The sequence below is a fragment of the Peromyscus leucopus genome, chromosome 8b (assembly GCF_004664715.2).
Source record: "Peromyscus leucopus breed LL Stock chromosome 8b, UCI_PerLeu_2.1, whole genome shotgun sequence".
Taxonomy (NCBI): Eukaryota; Metazoa; Chordata; class Mammalia; order Rodentia; family Cricetidae; genus Peromyscus; species Peromyscus leucopus.
This window is the reverse complement of record NC_051086.1, coordinates 101,591,553-101,613,917: the sequence shown is the minus strand read 5'-3', so window position 1 is coordinate 101,613,917 and position 22,365 is coordinate 101,591,553. Positions and strand designations below refer to the sequence as shown.

The 22,365-nt window shown below is 51.6% G+C and overlaps 1 protein-coding gene across 2 annotated transcripts in view; it reads right to left on the bottom strand.

Annotated features, from left to right (window-relative positions):
- Window positions 1–22,365, bottom strand: part of Septin9 (septin 9) — a 217,609-nt gene that overhangs the window by 150,151 nt on the left and 45,093 nt on the right. For both annotated transcript variants that reach the window (XM_037201313.1, XM_037201314.1), the window contains exon 2: window positions 9,367–9,423. In XM_037201313.1, coding sequence (XP_037057208.1) covers window positions 9,367–9,423 — 57 coding nt within the window. The remainder of the gene's footprint in view (window positions 1–9,366; window positions 9,424–22,365) is intronic.

Genomic DNA, 22,365 nt, shown 5'->3' with positions numbered 1-22,365 from the left:
TTTGAAATAAGGTCTTAGCCCAGGCTAGCCTCCAGCATGTAGCAGAAGGTCTCTCTGAACATCATGGGACTCTTCTGGGAAGGCAGGCTCCCAGGACACAGCTCTGGAACATCTGGTGATGCCAGCCTCAAGCCCAGCTCTCCATCCCAGCCTGCCCACAGTCAGGTCAAACACATCTCCAGCCTCTTCCAGTCCCCTGGTCAGCATCCTGGCCTTCCTCACCAAGCACTGACCCACACCCATAACCTGGATGCCCTGGCCACACCATGTTGTGATGTCACTCGCAGGTTTACAACCCTCCAAGCTACAGAGGTGGCTCAAACCCACCTGAAGAAGCAGCTGGGGAGTCAGTTAGTCGGAACTGTTAATTTTGCAGGGCTCAGGCATTACCTCCTCTGTAGGAAGACTTCCAGGATTGCGTCCTCCCCTGTCCTCCCCCATAATGTGACTTGGCTTTCCCAAACAACTCTGCCCCAAAGCTTTCTTGGTGTGACTTCTCCTGAGTGGACCTTTAGACCCCCCTGAACTAAAGTGTCTACTCCTATGGAGCCAAAGAAAGAGGTTCAGGTGACTTCAGAGAGCAACCAGAACTGGACCATGGACCACTAGGGCTTTTCCAAACTGTACCCAACAGCATGAGTTGGCTCAGTTAAGATGCCAACATGCCATCCTGACTCCCGGACCCTTCTGGGGGCACATATCTGCATACCCAACACTAGCTGGGGGGGGGCAGAGAGAGTACCAGTGTAGCCAGGCAACTGAGTTACTGACAGTGACCAGGAGACCCCCGGGGAAACAGGAAAGGAAGAACCCCACATGACTGTGGCACATGACAGGGCCCATGGAAAAGGGGTTGTAAAGGGGCTGGGCTTTTGATGTGTTCCTTGGGGGAGTCCTGTGAGGAGGGGGGAACTGAGCCCTGCAGAAAGGATACTACACCTCTCTAGGCTGGTTTCCTGCCCTCAGGGCAGGGGCCCAAGAGAATCCAACCCCAAGTTAGGGGGCCCTGTAAATGACCACTTAACAAATGAAATTTGGGAACAGGTGTGATAGTTCAGTCAATACAACACTTTTCTTCCAAGCTGGAGGATCTGAGTTTGATCCTATCGCCCATGTAAAAGCTGGCATAAGTGTTACACCTGATCCAATGGGCATAGACAGTGTCACACCTGATCCAATGCTGGGCATAGACAGTGTTCACACCTGATCCAATGCTGGCATAGACAGTGTTCACCTGATCCCAATGCTGGCATAGACAGTGTTCACACCTGATCCCGATGTGGCATAGACAGTGTCACCTGATCCATGCTGGCATAGACAGTGTTAACACTGATCCATGCTGGCATAGACAGTGTTCACACTGATCCGTGCTGGGCATAGACAGTGTTCAGTCCACCTGATCCCGATGCTGGCATAGACAGTGTTCAACTGATCCGATGCTGGGCATAGACAGTGTTCACACTGATCCGATGCTGGCATAGACAGTGTTCAACCTGATCCGATGCTGGCATAGACAGTGTTCACACTGATCCGATGCTGGGCATAGACAGTGTTCACACCTGATCCCGATGCTGGGCATACGGACAGTGTTCACACCTGATCCGTGCTGGCATAGAAGTGTTCACACCTGATCCGATGCTGGGCATAGACAGTGTTCAACCTGATCCGATGCTGGCATAGACAGTGTTCCACCTGATCCCGATGCTGGCATAGACATGTTCACACCTGATCCCGATGCTGGCATAGACAGTGTTCACACCTGATCCCGATTGGCATAGACAGTGTTCACACCTGATCCGGTGCTGGCATAGACAGTGTTCACACCTGATCCCGATCTGGCATAGACAGTGTTCACCTGATCCCGATGCTGGCATAGACAGTGTTCACCTGATCCGATGCTGGCATAGACAGTGTTCACACTGATCCGATGCTGGCATAGACAGTGTTCCACCTGATCCGATGTATAGACTGTTCACACGATGCTGGGCATAGACAGTGTTCAACCTGATCCCGATGTGGGATAGACCAGTGTTCACACCTGATCCCGATGCTGGGCATAGACAGTGTCACACCTGATCCGTGCTGGGAAGGCAGAGAGAGGAGGGTCCCTAGGGCTCACTGGCCAGCCCAGACTAATAGGCTAGTCTAGGACAGTGAAAGACCTGTCTCAAAAAGAAATAGAAAAAAAAGTAATGGACACCGGATAAATAACAACCAAGCTTATCACCTGGCCACCACACATACAAGCAGACATGTACACACCCACGCACATGCACACACACAAAGGCCTGCACACACGCCCACACACATGCGCACATACAGAGTTTCCTATGTCAAGAGTGGTGACACACCCTGTAATCTCAGCCTCAGGAGGCAGAGCAGAAGGATTACAGTAAGTTTGAGCCCAGCTTGGTCTATATAGTGAGTTTTAGATCAGCCAGGACTACATAAGAAGGGTCTGTCTATGCAGAAATAATAAATAAATAAAATACTTTTGTTTCCAGCTGAGTTCACTGAAGTCAAAGTCCCTGAATTGGAAACAAAGGTGTTCAGGCTGTCGTCTCAGAGCTGGCCCGGCCTCCCTGTACCATACCGGCCAACAGAGTGGGCAGCCAGAAGAGGCCCTGACTGGGCTGCTGCTTCTTCCACAGCAAACGGCTTCCAGCCTGGGGCTGCAACATTCCTACCTAGAAGATTCTCTCAGCTTTTTATTGCACCTCAAGACCTGCCTTCCTAAGTAGATAATGGCCAGCTCCGTGCAGGGGTGTGGTGGGGTGGGGTGGGGTGGGGTGGGGGGGGTGGTCTGTGGCAGGGTTTACAGAGCACACCACTTGAACTTGCCACATTGGCATCCTTCCAGGTGAGTGTGGAAGAGGACCAGAAGAGAGAAGAGCCAGATCCAATGGCCATATTCCTCACTAAAGGTCCTCAAGCTCAGCCATCCAACTCCCTCCCTCACCCCACCCCACCTCTGGCTACAGCCAAACTCGAATGGGAAGTGAAGGGCAGGTGGGGTGCAGGAACAGCCCAGGAGTCTTCCACTCGCCCTGGGGAGCCTGCACTCTGCTTGCTCAGTGGGCCTCCCATAAATATTTGCTGGATAAATAATGAATTTGAGAATGTAGCAAGCAGCCAGTCCAAACCAGCTCCTCCTAAAAGAACTCTGCAAGGATGAAGATGTGTTCCATCTGCCTTGCTTGGCCTGGGAGACACGGGTGGCCAGGAATCCATCCTGATGAGCAGGATGGATTTCCCAAGGCTTTCCATTATGTAAAGTGAAATTGTATTAGTGAGCATGGTACCACCTGCCTAGAATCCCAGCACTCAGGAGGCTGAGGCAGGAGGATCTTGGGTTTGAAGGCAGGCTGCACTACACGGGTAAGGTCCTGTCCCAAACAAACAAACAACATTGTGAACATTTGAAAAACGTAAGTCCCTGGGGGCTGGAGAGATGCTCAGTGGTTAAGAGCACTCGCTACCCTAGAGAGGACCCAGGGCTGCTTCCCAGCACCCACACTGTGGCTCACAATCATCAATTACTCCAGTTTCAACACTTCATGCACATGTGACAGACATACAGCAAAGCTCATACACATAAAATACATGTTAAAACAGTCACGGGCTGGACTTTTAACTGCTCAGCAGTTAAAGCATGTACTGCTTGCCAGACACGGGGGTGCACGCCTTTAATCCCAGCACTTGGGAGGCAGAGGCAGGCGGATCTCTGAGTTGAGGCCAGGCTACAAAGTGAGTTCCAGGACAGCCACGGCTCTCTGGTACACAAAGAAATCCTGTCTCAAAAAAAACCCAAAAAAAAAAAAAAAAAAAAAAATACACACTGCTGATTTTAATTGGGTCCTGGCACCCACCTCGGGTGGCCCACAATCACCTGTAACTCCAGCTCAAGGGGATCTGACGCCCTCTTCTGGCCTCCATCGGCACCTTCCCTCCCACACGCATGCACATCATTAAACATTTTTTGAAAGGGTCCTAAATGTCTCGTGGGCAGCGGCTGCCCAAACCTCTGTTTCCCCCCTGCTCCTCCCATCGCCTTCTGACCAGGAGACAAACAGCTTCTTCCTGGCCAAAGTAAAGTAAGTCTGCTGCTTCTGTTTTGAACTGGCTCTTTTGGCCAGGCCCACGTGCTTCTATCAAGTCCATTCCATTAACACCTGCCATGTGCCCCCTGCACAGGAGACAGAAATGGCCAAGGGCAACCTGCTAACCCGACATGACAGGCAAGGCCAGCCAGTGTTGGCTGGGACCAGCAGGACAGGGAAGCCATTTTCCAGAGAAAGTTCCTGGGGGGGGAGCAGGCTAGCCCAGGAGAGCAGGCTAGCCAGGGAGGCCAGGGTGCTGGGGAGGGGGAGAGAAGGGTAGTGCTGGGAGGGATGTAGGACAAGGTGGGGATGCATGGACAGCTGTGTGAATTCATGGTGAGGGGTAGAGACAAACACAATGCAAGGGGATATAACGGGGCCATGTGTGTACACACATGTGGGCGTGTGTATAGACGTGTGGGGCTGTGTGTATAGACGTGTGGGGCCGTGTGTATACACGTGGGGCTGTGTGTATACACGTGTGGGGCCGTGTGTATACACGTGTGGGGCGTGTGTATAAATGTGTGGGGCGTGTGTGGGGAGGGTGACAGCCCGTCCCTGGCACAGAGGCACACTTACTAATGTCCCATGAACTCAGCTGTGCTCAGGAGGGAGCCTGCAAGAGGAAGGACAAGGACAGAAACAACAGGTCTGAGGAGACCGTGGAGATCGGACATGGCCCAAAACACAGTCGGCTCATCCAGGGCCACCAGAGGGAAGAGAGCTGGGATTGACCTGTGCGGGATGAAGGGGCAGAGGTCAAGGTCGACGTGAGACTGACGGCTTGAGGACTTGGGTGGGTAGTGTCCTGGTTGGTTTTGTGTCAACTGGACACAAACCTAGACATATCTGGGAAGAGGAAACCCCAGCTGAGAGAATGTCTCCATCAGACTGGCCTGTGGGGCAGTTTCTTGATTGATGATGGATGGGGGTGGGCTCCTATCACTGTGGGTGGTGCCACCTCTGGGCAGGTGGTCCTAGGTGGTACAAGAAGGCAGGCTGAGCAAGCCAGTGAGCAGCATTCTCCACGGGCCCTGCTCCAGTGCCTGTCTTGGGTTTCTGCCCTGACTTCCCTCTGTGACAGACTATAATAAGTCCTTTCCTCCTCAAGTTGCTTTTGGTCATGGCGTTTTATCACAGAAATAGAAACATCTCTAAAACAGGCAGTAAGGCTGAGACACTGACGAGAAAGAAGCAGAAGGGGGAGCCCCTGGATCAGCAGAAGGGACGAGCCAGGGGTGCCCACAGGAGCCCAGAGGCAAGGCCCGCTACAGCTCCACCAGCTCCGTGTGGCACACTTGTTAACGTGGCCTGGCACAGGGTCACCGGCTGTCAACGCCCACACCCACAGTAGCTCCTCCCACCAAGACAGCAGGACACACAGCCTGAGAAAACGGCAGGACACACAGGACAGCTCCCACTTATCCGGAACCTACTAGGGATGGCAGCAGCTAGAAAATTAGTTACGGACAAGTATTCATGGCAGCAAGACGGCTTCCCTAAAAAGGGGTGTGTAAGAGGGGTGTGTAAGGTGTGTGAAGGGGTCAAGGGAGGCAGGGCAGAGAAGTTTGAGTGTGCCTTCCCAACTTCTCATATCAGTGCCCCACACTGTATTTCAGGGAGACCCTGCCACAGGAGGGGCATCTGTCCAGGACACAGAGGAAGGTGTCTGAGTGCCGTGTGACTCCATATCAGAGACCCACAATGGGGCGCTTCACACACTGGAACTCGCTTCTCTCATGACTTTGAAGCCAGAAGTCCAAAATCAGAGTGTAGGAGAGCCACGTTTCCTGAAAGGCAGCGAGGGAGGGCTGTCGCTGGCCTCTTCTCAGGCCGTTCTTGGCTTCCCCTTCATGTGGCCTCTCCTCCCGCGCTGAGGACACCAGTCCTTGGACTTGGCAGCTCAGGATGACCTTATCTCAAAGTAATTAGCCAATGACTCCCGCTAAAACATGCATCTTAGAGGAGAGCCGTTGGCGGGATTAGGAACAAAGCCACAGACCTCAGAGGTACTGGAAGGCAGAAACAGGCCCCAAACACACACCAGATGCCACAGTGGCACAGAGGCTCCAGGGATTCTGGGCTGGAAGTAACGAAGCTCGGAGTCAGCCCAGGAAACGCTGTGTGAGCCGTGGGAACCAGGGCAAAGGTCAATGAAGGCTGCGGTCTGCCCAGACAGGCTGCTTGGGGCATAGGAAGGGGGCAAGTGTGGGAGAAGAGACCAGAAAAACCACTGGGAAGGACAGAGGTGGGCATCTGTCCATCCCACCCTCCACCGACAGAAGCATGCAGACGAGCCTTCCCAGCAGGGTTGGTAGCAGAGAAGTGCCCTATGGAAAGCCAACAGGTTAAGGGGTAGGCAAACTACTACTCAGTAGGAATAGGCAAGCCAAAGCCATGGGGACTTCCCCGGTCCAACCTCACCCCGAATGTTGTGAGGAAGCAAACAGACAACAATTATGGGGTGCTGGTAGTGCACAGGGGTACAGACTGTTCAGCAGCAAAAGCACAGTTACCCCAAACTCAGGCCACATTCCAGTTCCTCCTCCATCCTGGCAGGAACGGGGTGAGGGGGAAGGGATGAGGCTTGGCTACCCTGGAACATCTCACTGCTAGAGATGGCTGCTGGGCAACTCTGTGTTTAGTTACCTTATTCCTTACATTATACAATCTATCGTGGAGGTGGGGGTCTCAAGTGGCCCGGGCTGTCCTTGAATTCACTATGCAGCTAAGGATGACCTCGAATTTCTGATCCTCCAGTTTCTACCAAATGCTGGGATAACAGCCACGCACCACCACACTCAGCTGGGTATGGGGTGTTTTTGAGACGCTCTCCCATTGTAGCCCGTGATAGCCAGAAAACTCACTGTGTAGCCAGGCAGGGCAATTCTCCCTCTCAGCCTCCCAAGTACAGGGATTATTGGGCATGAACCACCATGCCCCGTTTTTAAAAAAATTAATGTGCTTAGTGTCGGGACTTTTGCCTAGTATGCACAAGGCCCTAGGTTTAATTCCTATTACTACAAAAATATAAATAAATAAATATGGAAAGTAAGACAATGCAAAGCTTTATTGTGGGTATCATCTGAGCTAAGAGACTGTGGTTTGTGCCCTGAATGGCTATACCTGTCCAGACCTACACAGCTCAGAAAGAACAGAAAATGGACCTGACAGTCACGTACCCCATCTCTCCCCAGGGAAGCGAACAGAAAGTCCTGGACAGGAGACCAGCTAGGGTGTATGGCCAAGGCTGGGAAGAGGACAGCGCAAAGGGAGGCCCCAAGTGGAGACCTGGGGTCTGGCAGAGAAGCCTTCCTGGGGTCATGGCAGCAGGGAGGAGGGCCTTAGAGATGAGAAGAACAGGAACGGGTGCCCCATGGGAGCCGGCAGAGGCCCTGGGGAAGACTGTGTGTGTCAGCACGCAGACCCATGCAAACCGAGATCACTGCTTACAGCTTCGGGCTCCTGAAAATTATGCCTTAGGCTTCCAAGCCGAGCAAGTCCGGGCTGCCAAATGCTGACGGCACAGAACTGGCTGGCCTGAGCCTGGGGAGGCAACAGCAGAAGGAGACTCCATGCATGCAGCCCAAGGGTACCAGCTCTCCAAGACCTGAACCCCTAAATGCTGCCTATCTCGAACCCTTTAGGTCAAGGCTGGCCAACAAGAGGGAGAGGCAGAGCGCTGCAAAGCAAGGGGCCCCAAAGCCCAAGGCGTCCAGACACACAACAGTGGCAGGGCTGGCTAGTGGTTAGTGGGTCTCGTGGCTATGGTGGGCGGGGTGCCTTTTAACCACAAGTGCTGAATTGCTCAGCAGCCCAGCCACCTCTAGTTGGGGCATCACCCTCCTCTCCCGACACCCAGGCTCATCACACATGGCACTCAGCACCACACTGGCACACCATCCACGTCACACACACGCTAAACCCAGGGCCACACTGGCACACCATCCACGTCACACACACGCTAAACCCAACACCATCTCTAAGTCACCATTACTCCCTGCAAAGAGCCAGCCACCCTAGGCCAGACCACACCCTGAAGATGAGCTAGGAGAAGCAACACAGCCTTGGGAATGCTTAGAATTCTGGAGCCTTGGGCAGCCCTGGTTGGCCCAGAATAGTCTGTTTCACAGCTACAAATTTATATACCAAATTATGTAGAATTTCATTGAAAATAAATTCTATGCAAACCAATGAGCGATACAATCTACCTAACGCCTCTATTTCAGTGGCCAGCGGGCACATGTGGCTCCTGGCCACCTTCCCCACAACACAAAGTTAGATTCTCCAACCAGCAGAGTGTTCCTCTGGGCAGGAGCCAGAGGACAGTGGGCCCAGGTGGCGGGGTGCCCTTGTCCCTGAAGGCTCCCTGCATGGAAGGAGTCCTCCTGCAGGTTAGCACTGAAGAGCTTGGCTCTCGAGATAGTCTTGATGACAATTTGTTGCTTGGGTTTCCTTTGGTGTCTCCTGACGATGTCTGCCTCCCCTGGCCACACTATCTATCCTCTGCCATGCGTCTCCTCTGTTCATTCCACATGCATAGATGAGTACATGATATCATTTGCTATGGAAGCGGGTCCCATCATCTCTGGCCACTAACATTCTCCCCAAACAAAGGTCGTCAGAAGAAATGCACATCCCTCAGTCTGGCACTAGAGGGATCATCAGAGGTAACCAGAGGACTCCAGGAATGGAGAAGCTTATAATGGGGTCTGAAATGCCCAGCAAGAGAAGTCACACAGGCCCTGGCCCGGGCATTGAGGGAGGGAGGCAGCCCCTGGCACTTAGGCAGGTTGGACCCTGTGGTTGGCAGAGCCTCCTACAAGCTTTGGAGAGGCAACTCCTCCCCAGGTGGCCCCAGAGCGCTGGCAAGGACACGTTTGTCTCCTCTTCTCCAACGGTTATTGGGGACAATTTGAACAATCAAAAGAAGCAGAAAGAGTGGCATGTGACATGGCCCCTCCTTGTACCAACAGCCCACTGACGGGCTGTCCACAGACACTGAACGGGCCACAGTCAAAGACACCCTTCCACGGGTCACTCGCTGCAGATAAGGCCACCCTCCCCTGCTCACTTCCTTACTCTCTATCCTGTGCCTGGGGGTGGCATCTGCAGAGGTGGGCAACCTGGCTGGCAGACCCAAGCCCGGCTACCTGGACAGAAACATCAAAGACGAAAGACAAGCACCACAGCAAAGGCTCCACTCACCCAGCCAAGTCGGGCTGGGAGTTAGGTCCCAAAGGCAGCCAAGACACCAGCGGCTTACCTGGGCCTGTGGGATCCGCAAGCCTCCGGAGGCGGCCGCTGGAGGTCCGTGCGACTCCTAAAGGCACAAACAATGGGAAAGGTCACATAAGGCCATCAGGTTCTCCCTCCCGGTGGGTGGCCAACATGCGTGTGTCCCCACTTCTGCACCTGCCAAGGGCTGCAGAACCAAATAAACCCAGACAGGTAGCCACCTGTCCCTCAGAGTGATGACAGACACCCACCTGGATGCCTCACACAGCTCTCACTGGACCCATTGTGCAGGTAAGGGAGCTGAGTCTCAGGGTAACCTGCTTGGGGCCACACAGCAACCAGAAGTTGAACCCACAGTGAGAGTCCAAATCTGGGTCTAACTCAAATATCCTCACAGTACAGACCGCTGATAGAGAGGGGCTAGCACTCAGCCAGGACCTACCACTTAAGACCCATACCTAGCCAGATGGTGAAGGCAAACCCCTTTAATCTCAACTCTCAGAAGGCAGAGGCAGGTAGACCTCTGAGTTCAAGGCCAGCCTGGCTATAGAGTGAGTTCCAGGATATCCAGGACAGCCAGGGCCTCTCTGTATACAGAGAAGCCTTGTCTTAAAAAAATAAAATAAAATATTTTGTTTAACACAAGGACCAGAAGCCCCACCCATCCTCCAGGGCTCCTATGGCTGAGTAGAGCAGGCTTCATGCACTGAGGGAAGATGGAATGAAACTGCTCTCCAAGAGGGAGGACAGGCAGAGTATGGATCAGCTAAGTCTCCTGCCACACACCGTCTCCAGGCACATGTGCCCCTTGGCTGGCACTCCCCTGTTGGAGAGGCTTGTGGTGGGCAAGTCCTAACCTGAGGACTTTGTGAGGTGCTAAGCTGAGCACGTCCCAGAGGCTGCCAAGAGGACAGACTCAAGAACCCATGCAGCCACCCTACTACAGCCAGGTCATGGTGTTCAGGGAGTGTCCCTCTTAAATGCCACATAGCTATCCTTCAGAGAGCCACAAAGGACACCCCATCTAGGCCAGAGAGGCTATCTCTCCATCCCCAACAGCAACATGATCGCCTAGGCTAGACATAGACACACCTCTGTACCGTCCACCATCTGATACACAGCTTGGCATTGGTCAAAGGAATCTCTTTAGATTCCTACACTCCCACACCCACTCATTTGTTCATCCATCTACCCATCTATCCATCCACTCAACCACTCACTTCTTAGTTGGTCTGTAATCCCTGGCCAGTCCACTAGGAAGAGGATGTTTGGTTAGGGAGATGGATGGGTGAATCGACGGATAAGTAGATGGGTAGACGGATAAGTGAATGGGTGGGTGGGTGGATGGATGGATAAATATGTGAGTGGATGGACAGATGGACAGACAGATGGGTATGTGAATGAATGAACAGGTAGATGGGGGTTGTAAGGAAACTTAGAACTAGTCCTTGGAACCGACACACTTCTCCGGACTAGCAGTGTGACTCAGGTGAGCTGCCCGGGGCCACAGAGGAGGAGTGGAGACAGGCCTTCTCCTGAGTGCGCTGGAGTGTGAGCTCCTCATCACCATCAACAGCCCACCCACACCTGATGAGCTACCCTGCATCGATGGGTGAATGCAGTCAACACCACCTTCTCCTACTCCCATTCAGTCTACGAACCGCTATGAGACACCACCTAGGTCCAAGACCACCTGGCACTAGTGAACAGCAACTGTGTCCCCAAGATAGAAACTGGGGTAAGGAGCAGTCAGTCAACAAGAAAAGGTGGCATTGAACATTCCTGTGGCCTGAGTCACTTCCAGATGAGATGGGGTGCTGGAGACAGAGCGTGCCCTGTCCTTTCTTTGGGCCCGCTGAACACCCACACCGACTACCTGCCTTCTGGTTTCAGACAGAAATACAAGAGGATCTGAGTGAGTTAAGCAACCTGGTGTACGTGACTCCTTCTCCCCAAACCCAACTGGGAAAACAGCATGTGTTTGGGGTTTCTGGGGCAAAGTTTTTATTTTGTTTATGCTGTTTATTTTTCTGATTTCCTAAAATGGACATCCCTGCCAGAGAAACTCTAGAGGAGCCTGCCAGCCAGAAGGGGCTGAGGGTCCCCTGCATCCTAGGCTTAGGCATGGTCCCGGGAAGAGCCCCAGAACAAGTAGGCTCAAACACACCGGCTTGGACCTCCTCCTGCAGGCCTGTGTCCAAGGCAGCCAAGGACTACGATCCAGCAGAGGATTGAGTTATTTTTATGTGACTTTAAAATGAAGAAGATTCAGAAGGGGCAGAGACCCACAAAACCTGCCGTCTCGAGTTAGCCCAGAGCAAGTGACCCGAGTCCTCTGGGGCAAGGCCCAGCAGCAGATCAGACCTCACAGGCACAGTGACCTCATCCAGTTACAGCTTCCAGGTCAGAGGGGACACCAGTAGAGTTTTCCTCTGGGCCATTAAGATTTAGTGACAAGGAGGTCTGGGGAAATAGCTCAATTTGTAAAGTGTTTGTCGCAGGAGCAAAAGGACCTACGTTTGGTCCCCAAAACCTACGTGGAAAAGCCATGCAATGGCACATATTTGTAATCCCAGCACAGGTGGAGACAGACTCTGGGGCTCCCTGACCAGGCAGCCTCAACAAACCAATGAGAGACCCTGTCTCAAAAAAGCAAGATAGAGCCAGGCAGTGGTGTCGCACGCCTTTAATCCCAGCACTCGGGAGGCAGAGCCAGGCAGATCTCCGTGAGTTCCAGGCCAGCCTGGTCTACAGAGTGAGATCCAGGACAGGCACCAAAACTACACAGAGAAACCCTGTCTCTAAAAAAAAAAGAAAGAAAGAAAGAAAGAAAGAAAGAAAGAAAGAAAGAAAGAAAGAAAGAAAGAAAGAAAGAAAGATAGAATGCAGGGCAGGGTGGTACACACCTTTAATCACAGAACTCAAGAGGCAGATGCAGTGGATCCGAAGCTACGACGTGTAGCCAGGGCTACACAGTGAGATTCTGTTCCAAAATCAAACAAGTAAACAAGCGGAGGAGATGCTCTTGGTAAGGTGCCTACCACGCAGGCATGAGGACCTGAGTTCAGATCCCCAGCACCCAGGTAAGAACCAGGTGCATGCATATGTTACCCCAGCACTAGGGAGCCAGAGACAGGAGAATACCAGGGCTCAGTGACCAGACAACCTGGCTGTATCAATGAGATTCACACTCAGTGAGAGAGTCCGTCTCCAAACATATGGTGGAGAGATTAGAGAGAGCTCTGTGGTTAAAATGCATACTGCTCTAGTGAGGATTTCAGTTTGGTTCCCAGCACTGTACCAGGTGGTCCACAACTAACTGGCTAAAACTCCAGCTCCAGGGGGATCCAGCACCCTCTTCTGGCCTCTGAGTGTACCTGCATTCATGTGCACATACCCACACACAGACAGATACACAAAGATAAGTACATAAAATAAATCTTTAAAAAAGTATACCAGAACACCATCAAGAAAGACATCTGATGTGGGTCTCTGGCCCTTACATATACATGCGCACACACCTACACAAACATGTGCATCACACACACACACACACACACACACACTACACATACAATTCAGTAATAAGTGTTAAGAGAAAAGATTCTGTTTATACCATAGAGGAATGGTATGTGTCTGCAGAGGCAAAAATATTTACCATGATTTGTACATTTGCTAAGATACACATGAAACATGGAGCCATTCACAGGTACATTTAAGGGTGGGGTCTGGTTCAGTGGTAGAGTGGTTAGCATAGGCAAACCCGAGTCCAATCCACAGCATCGTCGTGTGTGTGTGTGTGTGTGTGTGTGTGTGTGTGTGTGTGTGTGTGTGTGTGAGAGAGAGAGAGAGAGAGAGAGAGAGAAGAGAGAGAGAGAGAGAGAGAGAATGAATTTGATGCAGTTCAAAATAAATTAAATATTTAAAGCATAAAGATTAAATGTTGAGTATGGCAGCACACACCTTTAATCCCAGCACTGAGAGACAGAGATAGGCAGATAGATCTCAGTGAATTCAAGGCCAGCCTGGTCTACATAGTGAGTTCCAGGACAGCAAGGGCTACACAGTGAGACCCAGCCTCAAAAGAAAGAAGAGAAAGAGAGAAAAGAAAACCCTAAATGACATTCCACATTGTGAGCACTTAGCATAGTGCTAGGCACAAAATAACTGGTCAATCAATGGTGCTGTTATTGTTAACTATTATAATAATTACATTCTATGGTATTGCTATAATGTACAGCCTAACATACCAGCCTAGACCTATGGACCTATAATTCGGTGTTAACAAAACTTGGCTTTCCTGTGCTGATGCTATTAATGAGATATGAGTTATAACTGAGACCCCCAAGGCTATAACCCAGGTGCTGCTACCCTGAGAAAGGTCCCTGGGAATTCTGCTCGGTGCCCTGCCAACTCAGGCCAGTGAGCCCCTTCCAGCCCCCAGGATCAGCATTATCAAGAAAGGGTGGCCAGTTCCTAGATCTGAGGAAAACAAATCCAGGGAGCCTCACTCTGGGCGCCTGTAACTTAGGGAAGAAATCAAGGCTACAAGATTAAAACACGCTACCAAGGAGATGGGCCTGAAGGCAGAAGAACGCTTGACCACCATCTAAATCAGGAAAACTCAAAAGACGGCACCATAGACAAGGAAGGAAGGCACTCTGTCCCAAGAGCAGCAGCGTGGCCTGGGCAGGACAGGGGCCCTGGGACACATATCCCTTGCAGAACTGCTCTCCAGCTGCATACAGACACAAACGTGTATACACAAATGTGGTTTGTGTGCGTGTGTGCATGCATGTGCGTGCGTGTGCATGACAGTGTGTGTGTTTGTCGCGTTGTCTGTGGTGTCTGTGTGAGACAGTATCCTCTAACTTCTTTGACCATTTCCAAATCTGTGCCCTGGGTTGAGCACAGCAGCCCTGCAGAGACAGGTACTGGCCTAAGGGTCTAGAAACTCAAACACTGTCTGAGGTGTTTTTCCCATGCTTATAAGTTGGGGTAAATGGAAAGATGTGAGTGTGGTGATACATTGTGTACCCTAATAAACTTGCCTGAGCATCAGAGGACAGAGCCAGCCACTAGATTAGACATAGAGGTCAGGCAGTGGTGGCATACACCTTTAATCCCAGCACTTGAGATCTCATGCCTTTGCTTGGGAAGCACACACGCCTTTAATCACAGGAAGTAATATAGCAGGGCAGAGAAAGGTATATAAAGCGTGAGGAAACAGGAACTCACTCTCTTTAGGTTAAGGATTTCACAGAGGTAAGAACTAGTGGCTGGCTGTTCTGCTTCTCTGATCTTTCAGCTTTCACCCTGATATCTGGCTCTGGGTTTTCTATTAATAAGACCGTTTAAGATTTGAACAACATGTGAGGGACTTTTAATTAATGTATCTACTACTTCATTTACATAGTGTGTACATGTTTGTGTCAGTGTGTGTCAGTGAGTGCGCACTCCAGCCTCAGCACATGTGTGGAGGTCAGAGGCCAGCCAACCTTGGGTGTCTGTCCTCACCTTCTCCAATGTTTGAGACGGGTCCCTTTCTCTTGTTCACTGTGTAGACCAGGCTGGCTTGCTGTGAACTCCTAGAGATTCTGTTGGGATTACAGGCTCCCACTACCATGCCTGGCTTTATATGTGCTCTGGGATTCGAACTGTCAGTCACCACACAGACTCACTATGTGCACATATCAATTCTCAACATGGACAACAAGATTGTCTACAGAAAATAATGAGATTTTTACCTTATTTTTTTTGTTTGTTTGTTTTTAGAGACAGGGTTTCTCTGTGTAGCCCTGGCTGGCCTGGAACTCACTCTGTAGACCAGGCTGGCCTCGAACTCACAGAGATCTGCCTGCCTCTGCCTCCCGAGTGCTGGGATTAAAGGTGTGTTCTTCCATGCACAGCTTTGTCTTTTGTGTTTTGAGACAGAATCACCCTCCACATCCCAGAGAGACATAGGACTCACTCTGTACCTCACATTGGCCCTAAAATTCATGGCAATCCTCCTGCCTTAGTCTCTTAAGCTTTATTTTAGAATTACAGGCATGAACCACTATGCCCAGCTTAACTTTTTTCTAAAAATGCATGAAAATCCTTCGAGAGGGGACAAGTGGGTCCCAGTAGACCTCACCCAAGTGGCCCTTCCCCTTGGGGCCTGGAATGGGGGCCCCAGCTCACCTCTCGGTCAGCTGCTTGTTTGCTCACTGAGAGCTAGACCAGCACTAAGAGCTGCAGGTGGGCCTGGAGTACAGTTCAGGGTTTCACCCGGCGGCTGCCAGGCTTATCAGCAGAGCGGGGCTGGGGAGCTGCCCCCTCCCGCTCCCCCGCTCCCCCACATGTGCCCCTGGCCTCTGAAGCTGGGCCTAAGTGGTGCACTGTGGAGCTGTGGGGCTGCGAGGCCCCCGAGAGCCTCTCTGGCAGCCCAGGGCTTCTGCCCACCCTAGGCTGTGAATTTGTGAGACTTCTTCCCTGATGTATTTATTAGTTAGTTTTCTGTTGCTATGATAAAATACTCTGACCAAAATCGACTTACGGAAGAAAGCGCTTGTTAACGAGAGCGCTTATTTTGGCTTTACGGTTTCAGAGGAATGAGAGTCCATAACGACAGCCAGCAGCAGGCCCAGTGGCCGGAGCAGCAAGCTGGGAGGTCACATCCCAACCAAAAGCAAGAGGCGGAGAGCAAGTGCCTTGAGCCTCTCCGCTGTCTGTCTGACACCCCTCCCACCCCGACACACTTCCTGCAGCAAAGCTGCACCTCCACATAACCTCTCCAAACAGCGCCACTGACTGGGAACCAGGTGTTCAAATGCCCGAGACCGTGGGGGACATTTCTCATTCAAACTACCATACCTGGGGAGACACAAGCCGATCTCCTCCTAAGTCCCAATGACAAACCAAAGGTCCCATGGAAGAAAACCAGTGGATCTATTGGGCTTACTTACAGAACCTGGGTGAAAGGTGGCTGGCAGGAGTGTAAATATGACCCCAAGGCAGCCACACTGAAAGTCTTTGCCCAGCACAGAGATGGCTTCCCCATTGTCTCACAGATAGAGCCTGGGCGGCCTCCCTCAGCCGCCCCAAGAGAGGCCATGCGCAATTAGGCAGACTTTCGTAAAAAATGGCTGGGAGGGGCGGGCAGCTGGAATTCCCGGTGAAGGCCGGTGGCCCTCTCCAGTCTCTCCTGTGAGGAAAGGTCAGCAGTCCACAGGCCCTCTGCAAGCAGACGCAGCTGACCTGTGACAACGGTGGCTGTCCTTGCAGGACAGTCAAAGTTCAACCTCTTCCTCCACAAAAGCAGCGGCTGGAACTGCGGTGGCCTAGATCAAACACGTCTCACCAGAGTCCTTGGGCCTTCAATCCAGGAGATCGAGGCCCTTATCTATTTCCCCCATCCTTGTCTGGCAGGCCCGAGAGGAAAGAGCCCATCCACCTACAAAATGCCAACCGAAAGGGGGTTCTGCACTGACTCTGTGAAGCGCCCTTGTCTGGTTGGGGTTAGAGCTTATCATGAGAGCCAGCAGCAGACAGACACCCCATCCCCCCACTCCCCTATCACTCACATCAACCGTTAGTGTTTCTCGCGTGTGGCAGCACTCTAAGGATCTGCATTAGCTTTGGGCTTTTTTTTGAGTGAGTCGAGCGCAATGCCGTAGCGTTTAAGTCCGACTGGGCGCTTCTTTTTATAAACAAGGCGTAGTCTCGAGTTTACAATTATCCGAATTACCGAACTTAACTTAGAGTGGCTCAGGAACCGTTCATTTGAATTCCTAGATTGCACATTAGTCATGCGCTGCCCACTCCTCTCTTGCCGCGCATCGTCATCGGGTTCCATACCATCCAGCGCACGCTTGACGAGCCTCAAAGTACTGAAAAAAAAGATGGTAATATACAGAGTTGTGTCTCAAAGGTAAAAACATGGAATGTGAAATATAAGGAAGAATCGTGTTATTCTGTCACGTTGCGTGGATTCGAGCTTTTGAAAGTCGCACCGATCTTCTTCGTATATAGGTATCTTATTTACTTGATGGCTTTGTGCCGACTTCGGAGGCAGTTTGATCCGTTTCCGCCGCAGACCCCGGGCGGAAAGCGCGCGACCATTGAACGACAGACGTTGACCTTTCATTTTGCAAGTTGCGCAACCAGCTAAGGTTCTCTGGGTCAGCTGCCACCTCGCAGGGAAGAGGAGAGCCGAGAGTGTCTGCTTGGGGGAGCGCGAGAGCATCTAACAAGTCTGGACCTGGTCAAACCATCACGCTAGAGCTCACTACTGTGGGTTGTCTGACGTCACTACTGGTCTTCCCAGCTAGAGGCTGCCGTGACATAAAACATTCAGTATGCTAATCGCTTGGACGTGTAATTTAGATCTTCGGACATTTGTTCGAGAATTCTTTCTTTGTGAGCGTCCACATATCCACCTTTCATTAGGCTCTCACGTACTATTCCAACAGTCTAGTCGCGGCTATCTCTATATACTAAACACCTCTCTCATCTGCTTCTACTCCACCCCGTCCCGGGGCTCACGCCGACTTCTACTCTCCTTACGCTAGGAAGCCGTCGACCTTGACGTTTTATCGAGATCTAAGCGGATTCTTCTCACTGGAACTTAGGTTCCAAAAATCGTTAGTCTGCTGGCTGGGTGCCATTGTGTAGAATGAATCTCCCTTCGCCTCTGCTCTCGTCCAGCACTCCGATAGCAGCCACAGTCGGCGCTTTAGCGCTCTTCCTTTATGTGCCGATGTCAGGATCGCGTGATGAATATTTCCAGGTCTCTATGTCTGAGGTGGCGTACAGGTTTATGACTGATTCATGGCTACCATAGAATGCTGAAAGGCAGTTCGAATTCCTCAAGTTACGTCAAATGTCGTCAGTCCATTTAGATGGCGTGGGGTGTGTATGGTGTGTTGATCTGTAGGACTAGAAAGACGCTTCTTACGTTGCTTGATGTAGTCCGCATCGTTCTGTGCGATCTCCGCTGTTGGGTGCGTGCACTTGGGACCCACAGTGAGACGAGAGCCAAGGGGATGTGCAAAATCGCTGGATCACGCATTTCAGTGCTGTGTATGTTACAGTTCCTGCTTGTCTCTGGCGACGACCAATAACCTACAGATTCAGGCTCGAGTGATGCTCCATCAGAGCGCCTCGTCACCTCTAGTACCGATCAACTGATACTTCAACGTAGTCGACGAGTCAGCGGACGTCAGCAAGTCCACTACCAGCATCACGCTTGCGCGTGTGTTCACTCCCTCGATTCTACCCCAGAGGGCAGGTGACGCATGTGGATGCACACAAGGAGTTGAAACTAGCCTCAGTGAATGTCATGCGGGATCGCCGACAGGATGCTAGTAGAAAAAGTCTGCGATCATGGTCGCGCTCAGTAGTCCTGTGGCCGCCGTGTGGCACGTAGCACTCCCTACGCCATGGCATTCCGATGCCAGAGGCTCCGCCCATGTAGCAGTCTTATTCATAATGGCAGAGTTAAGTAGGCTCTAGTGTGGTTAGCGTTGGGTGCAGTTTTGGGTCCCGTCTTTCTCTACCTGTCTCCACTGCGCCGTTTGATTGCCAACGTGCTGGTGGGTCTGTAGGGCGGCAGCACAGCTTCCGCCTAGGGAAGAGGTTTGTGAGTGTCCTTATCATCAGAGCATTCTGAGTGTGTCTGTATACCTGGACCCAGCTGCTGTCTTCAATGACAGTGAACTCTCCAGTTTCCTAGCTCACAGCATACAGAGATTTCTGACACAGGTGCGGTGGCTTGCATGCTCATGGCACATGCTATGTATCGTAGAACCTCGCAGATGTCGTTATTATTAAAGTGCATTTACTGTGCAACTTCTAATGATGAATATTGTTCCATAGTAGAAGTGTATTTACGCCTCTCAAAGCATGTTGCTCGTCATGGTATGCTGGGTTTATCAGAATATTTCCTGCCTGCTGTGCCACATCTCGCCAGTGTAGGCCTAAGAGGATTGCGGTGATTCGAAGGGCCTATGCTGGTCACGGACTAAGGAAACAAGAAGGCCGGCAGTCGCTGGAGATTCAGACATGACCAACATCCTGAGTCAGACAAGGAGTGTTCATTATCAAGTCCTTCAGAGATTGTTACATGTACATGTGTGAATGTGGAGAGGGTAACGGGACTCAAAATTGTTCACTCTAGCAGTGCAAGGGGACAGGAAAGGAAGAAAAAAAGTGTTCACGAGCACGAATCGCAGGCGTTGGTATCATGTGGCACTCTTCTGGGAGGGACTTTTGTTCCAGCTTGTATTTCCCTGTCTTTTTGACGGGCACCCTATGATGTGCACCTGGTGGTCTCCCTCCCGTGCTCAGGTAGAATTCCCAGTGTTCCATGGACTACCCTGAGCATATCATTACGCTCCCCACCGTGGGGGCATGCATCGATCCAGAAATGAGCTCTCAGTTGCAGCTGTGAAGCTTCACCTGTGATATATAGTAAGTAGACGGCGTTTGATGGTGTGTTCCGGAATCATGAAGCGGCCCCAGCTGTTTCACCATGTTTCAGACATTGCCTGCGTGTAGGCGTCGTGTATAACTGTATGCGAACAGATGAGAATTGAGGTTGTCCAAGGCCTTGTGGCGTACTCGCTGCCGATGACTATCGACGGGATGCGCTCCTCGCGTTCCATAACTGTTCTGTGACACACGATTAGGTTCACAATGAGCCAGCAGACCAGTGTCCTTCTGACATAGTCTGCGATGCGCCCTTGTGTCAGTTTGAGACGTGAAACGCTCGACACTCACGCCTCACTATCCCAGCGTGCTCTCCATTGTCCTATCCTGTTCATGCCGCTAGCTCACAACGCATGCCATGCGGATTGATGACACAGCCTCATGGCCTTTTGCTAGTCAACTCGAGAGCAATCCCCCATTTTCTCAATTCGCGAGAAGGGAGAAAACTTCCGAGTGCGCCCCCATTTCGCTTAACTCTCATAAGCGATTGCTGTTGCCGAGGAGCCGGTGACGACCAGATGGTCTCTCATGGTTGAGCCAGCGTTTGAAAGCCAAGTTCAGTCTACGTGAGAGAGCTGCCTCGTCGTTCCCTTCGTCAGAGGATCTGCTGTTCAATTCCCAAGCATCCAGCCTAGCACCTAGATCTCATCGAAAAGCCTTGTACTGGCAGCACCTCCAAGGTGATCACAAGGGGATGTAGCTGTGACGTGTTTTCTTGTGTGAGAGCCCCATGCCTCACAGTCAGGGATGTGAACAGAAGTCGTTCTGCATCAACCTACAGCGCATCGCTCCCACTAGCTGTCCCGACCATTCACCAAGTTAATACACCAGACCTATGTATTAATTATCCTCAAATAACTCCGCCTATCGCCAGCGTCGGCACGTTTGCGTAGACTTAGCAAGCGTTCGTTATTGCTTCTCTCTGTCGCTATTCTTAGGACTCACTCTTCACCTCCTTCGAGACCAACCACGTTCTGGTTCATTGGCTTACATCGTCATCCTTACCCTATTCTTCTGCTTATCTGTGGGGTAGTGTGAAAGGCCTGCTATGCTGGACCCGCTCTCAGTCTTTAATGGGGATCCTCGACTTACTTTGCTTCTCTCTAGCTGTTCTTCCTCACTACTCTGACGTAGGTCCACGCCGCCATGTACTCTCCTAGCCTAGCTCCCAAAGTCGCAGTTCTTCTTACTATATTCGGACAGAGTCACTGCAGCTCCGCGCGAACGATCGCTTCATTCATATTTCTTTAACATATCTTCCGTCCATTTGCCTAAATGTACTCTAACTTATGGATTCGATCATCTTCTACACAGATGCATATCGTCTAGGCCAAGGAACACCTCATGCACATAAAATAAATAGATAGTTAAAAAGAAAATTTGAAAAAAAAAACGTTGCCGTGTTTGGCGCATCCGCCCTTTCACCTAGTCAATGTGTTCAGTGGAGTGACTTCAAGCGGACGCGGGACACTCTGGCCCCAGGACAGGGGTCAAGGCTTACAGCTCTGTACCATTTCCCAAGAGCAAAGGGAGGAGGATGAAAGGAAGTGGTGGCATGAGGGAGTTGAGAAGTGGCCAAAACAGGGCCAGCCTCGCGTGTCCCAAACCGCCAGGACAGCGATGCTGGGTAAGTGTATGGCGCAGTAATGAGTGACAGACTTTGCTTCATACACCCTATACTGGTCTCAAGACTTCGCACCCTTCCTACAGCCATCCAGGTTCTCCTTGTGTGCGCAAGGCTGATCTCTACAGACTACAGGGACAGGCTTCTTCGGAAGACGCTGTTAAGTGGTCGCCACCAGAGAGGCTGGGACGGTAGTCCATTCAGGGGGCAGCCGGGAAGTTTTCCTTCTTGCCTTGAAGTATTCCTCACAACAGTTCTGTTCCCCTGGCTTTGGCTCCTACTGCAGAAGCTCCGTTTTGGTTCAAGTCCCCCACAGCTGAGCGTGGGCCCTGAAATCTGGTGTCAGAACTCTCTCCCACTCAGCTCTGAGTGGAAGCAGTGGCAGGAGCCCTCGGCGAGGAAGCTAGGTCCACTTGGCACTGCTCTGTTGTGTTTATGGGGTACCCAGTTGTTTCATGTGCAGACTCAGCATCCCGAGGCAGAAACGGAGTCAGAATTCTTCTCTCCCTCTCCAGATCCAGTTCCACCTCAGTATGAATCCAAAATCCCAGCACTCGCCAACCAATGTTCTGCAGTGCTCTGTGTAGGAACCCGTGGGCAGGAGGAGGGCAGGATTTGAAATGTGAGAGCAGGAGCGGTCTTGGAGAAACCATCCCAATAGCCAGGGGAGAAAACTATACACTGAGGGTTTCTGTTCTGCAGCCCGAGTCAGAGACGTAAATCCTGATCAGAAAGGCAGCACGTGTAACTGTGATCTGAAGTTAGAGTGGGGTGGATACTGGAATCTCACGTGCGGCTGACTCTTGACTGGAATCACGCTGCCAGGACAGAGCAGAAAAACTGTACCTACTACGACTCTCCATAAATCTGCACTCGGGCCTGGGGAGACAGCTCGGCTGGTGAGGCGCTTGCGGCACCACAGGACCCAAGTTC